Source organism: Anarrhichthys ocellatus, unplaced genomic scaffold (assembly GCF_004355925.1).
Source record: "Anarrhichthys ocellatus isolate YVR2014 unplaced genomic scaffold, GSC_Weel_1.0 scaffold492, whole genome shotgun sequence".
Taxonomy (NCBI): Eukaryota; Metazoa; Chordata; class Actinopteri; order Perciformes; family Anarhichadidae; genus Anarrhichthys; species Anarrhichthys ocellatus.
This window is the reverse complement of record NW_022280466.1, coordinates 23934-25271: the sequence shown is the minus strand read 5'-3', so window position 1 is coordinate 25271 and position 1338 is coordinate 23934. Positions and strand designations below refer to the sequence as shown.

At 34.8% G+C, this 1338-nt stretch overlaps 1 protein-coding gene across 3 annotated transcripts in view; it reads right to left on the bottom strand.

Moving 5' to 3' along the window:
• Positions 1–636: 636 nt before the first annotated feature.
• LOC116401509 (adhesion G-protein coupled receptor G6-like) overlaps positions 637–1338 on the bottom strand; it is a 23320-nt gene continuing 22618 nt past the window's right edge. For 2 of the 3 annotated variants that reach the window (XM_031879947.1, XM_031879948.1), the window contains one exon: positions 637–997. In XM_031879947.1, coding sequence (XP_031735807.1) covers positions 888–997 — 110 coding nt within the window. In that variant the 3' untranslated portion in view covers positions 637–887. The remainder of the gene's footprint in view (positions 998–1338) is intronic. The other variant, XR_004213998.1, reaches the window with a different exon arrangement.

Sequence of the window (1338 nt, the reverse complement as noted above, 5' to 3'; positions counted from 1 at the left end):
CTAGGATTAACACAACATCAACAGACAGACAGACTTCATGAAAGAAAGATTCAAAGCTAAATAAATACAAGTGAAAGAAATGATTGTGTCATAAGTGTCTTCGGCATCAGAATAGATGAAATAGGCTCAAATGTTAGAAGTATTATGAGAATGTATGAGGAAATGTCATTGTTACAATTAGCTGTTTAATTTAATATCTGGTCAACCTTTAATTGTAAGGCCTTCAATAAACAAATGTGTCAAATATTCTCTCATAACATTTTCTATGCACTTTCACATTTAATGACAATTAAATGTGAAATTTAAGTCAATATATTAAACAACAATGAAAAATACAATTAGTAACATCCCAGTTCCAAGCATTTATTGAGCATATTATCGGTCCAACATCTGGTTATGGCATCTGAATACCCGTGCTTATAACCCAGCCAATAAGATGAAGTTGTTTCAAATAATAATAAGTGCTTTAATATTCTTGGAGAATAAGCAACAGCTCCTGTTAAGTGTGTTAAATGTCTAACATCAGGACTGAGGTTTCATGTTCATAAGATCAAAGGGTCCAGCTGTAACCATAACCCTCTAACCATGTTATATATATATATATATATATATATATATATATAAATAAACTGAATTTAATTAAATTTCCTTGAGTTCTAAATGACCTCTCTTACTACTCTGATTTATTGCTGTTTGACTTTGTAAGGACTGTGTTTTTCTGCAGGCCTCTACAGTTACATTTGTACAGTTCTTTATTTATTCAGCTTGTAAGTGACAGAATTTAGTCACGCTGACCCTCAAAACCTCAACTGGTTCAGTGTGTTTTTATACCCGTCAGCGTTGCGTGCAGTCAGAGCAGCATTTGTACGTAACGCTAGTCGTCTTTTCTACGGCTTCACTCTGGTATTGTTGCTCTTACCATGCGTTGTTGGGTTAGTAGCTGGATGGTTAGTGGTAGCAGATGAAACAGCTGGCGTGCTGCTGGTTGTCTGCGGGGCTACAGGGAAAGTAAACAGTCACAGAATATCAGTCAGGTTAATAGATGTATGCCAAAAGTACAACATGCACTGATCTGTGAACAGGTGGTTGTATCAAACACCAGAAAGGAATGAGAACCTCTTTGATGTCATTTTGTTTTTGTTTTTGATCCAGATCTTTGGATTGTAAATGTGTATAATTGAATTAAATTTGAATTAATTTTGCAACAGCAACCTGTTAATCGTGCTACATTGTTGGGACAACAACTTTAAAAAAAATCAGCTACTTTGGGAGGATACCAATCTGTTAACAGCTACTGTACACTGTGCTGACAATAATCTGTTAAGAAAGCTATATTGT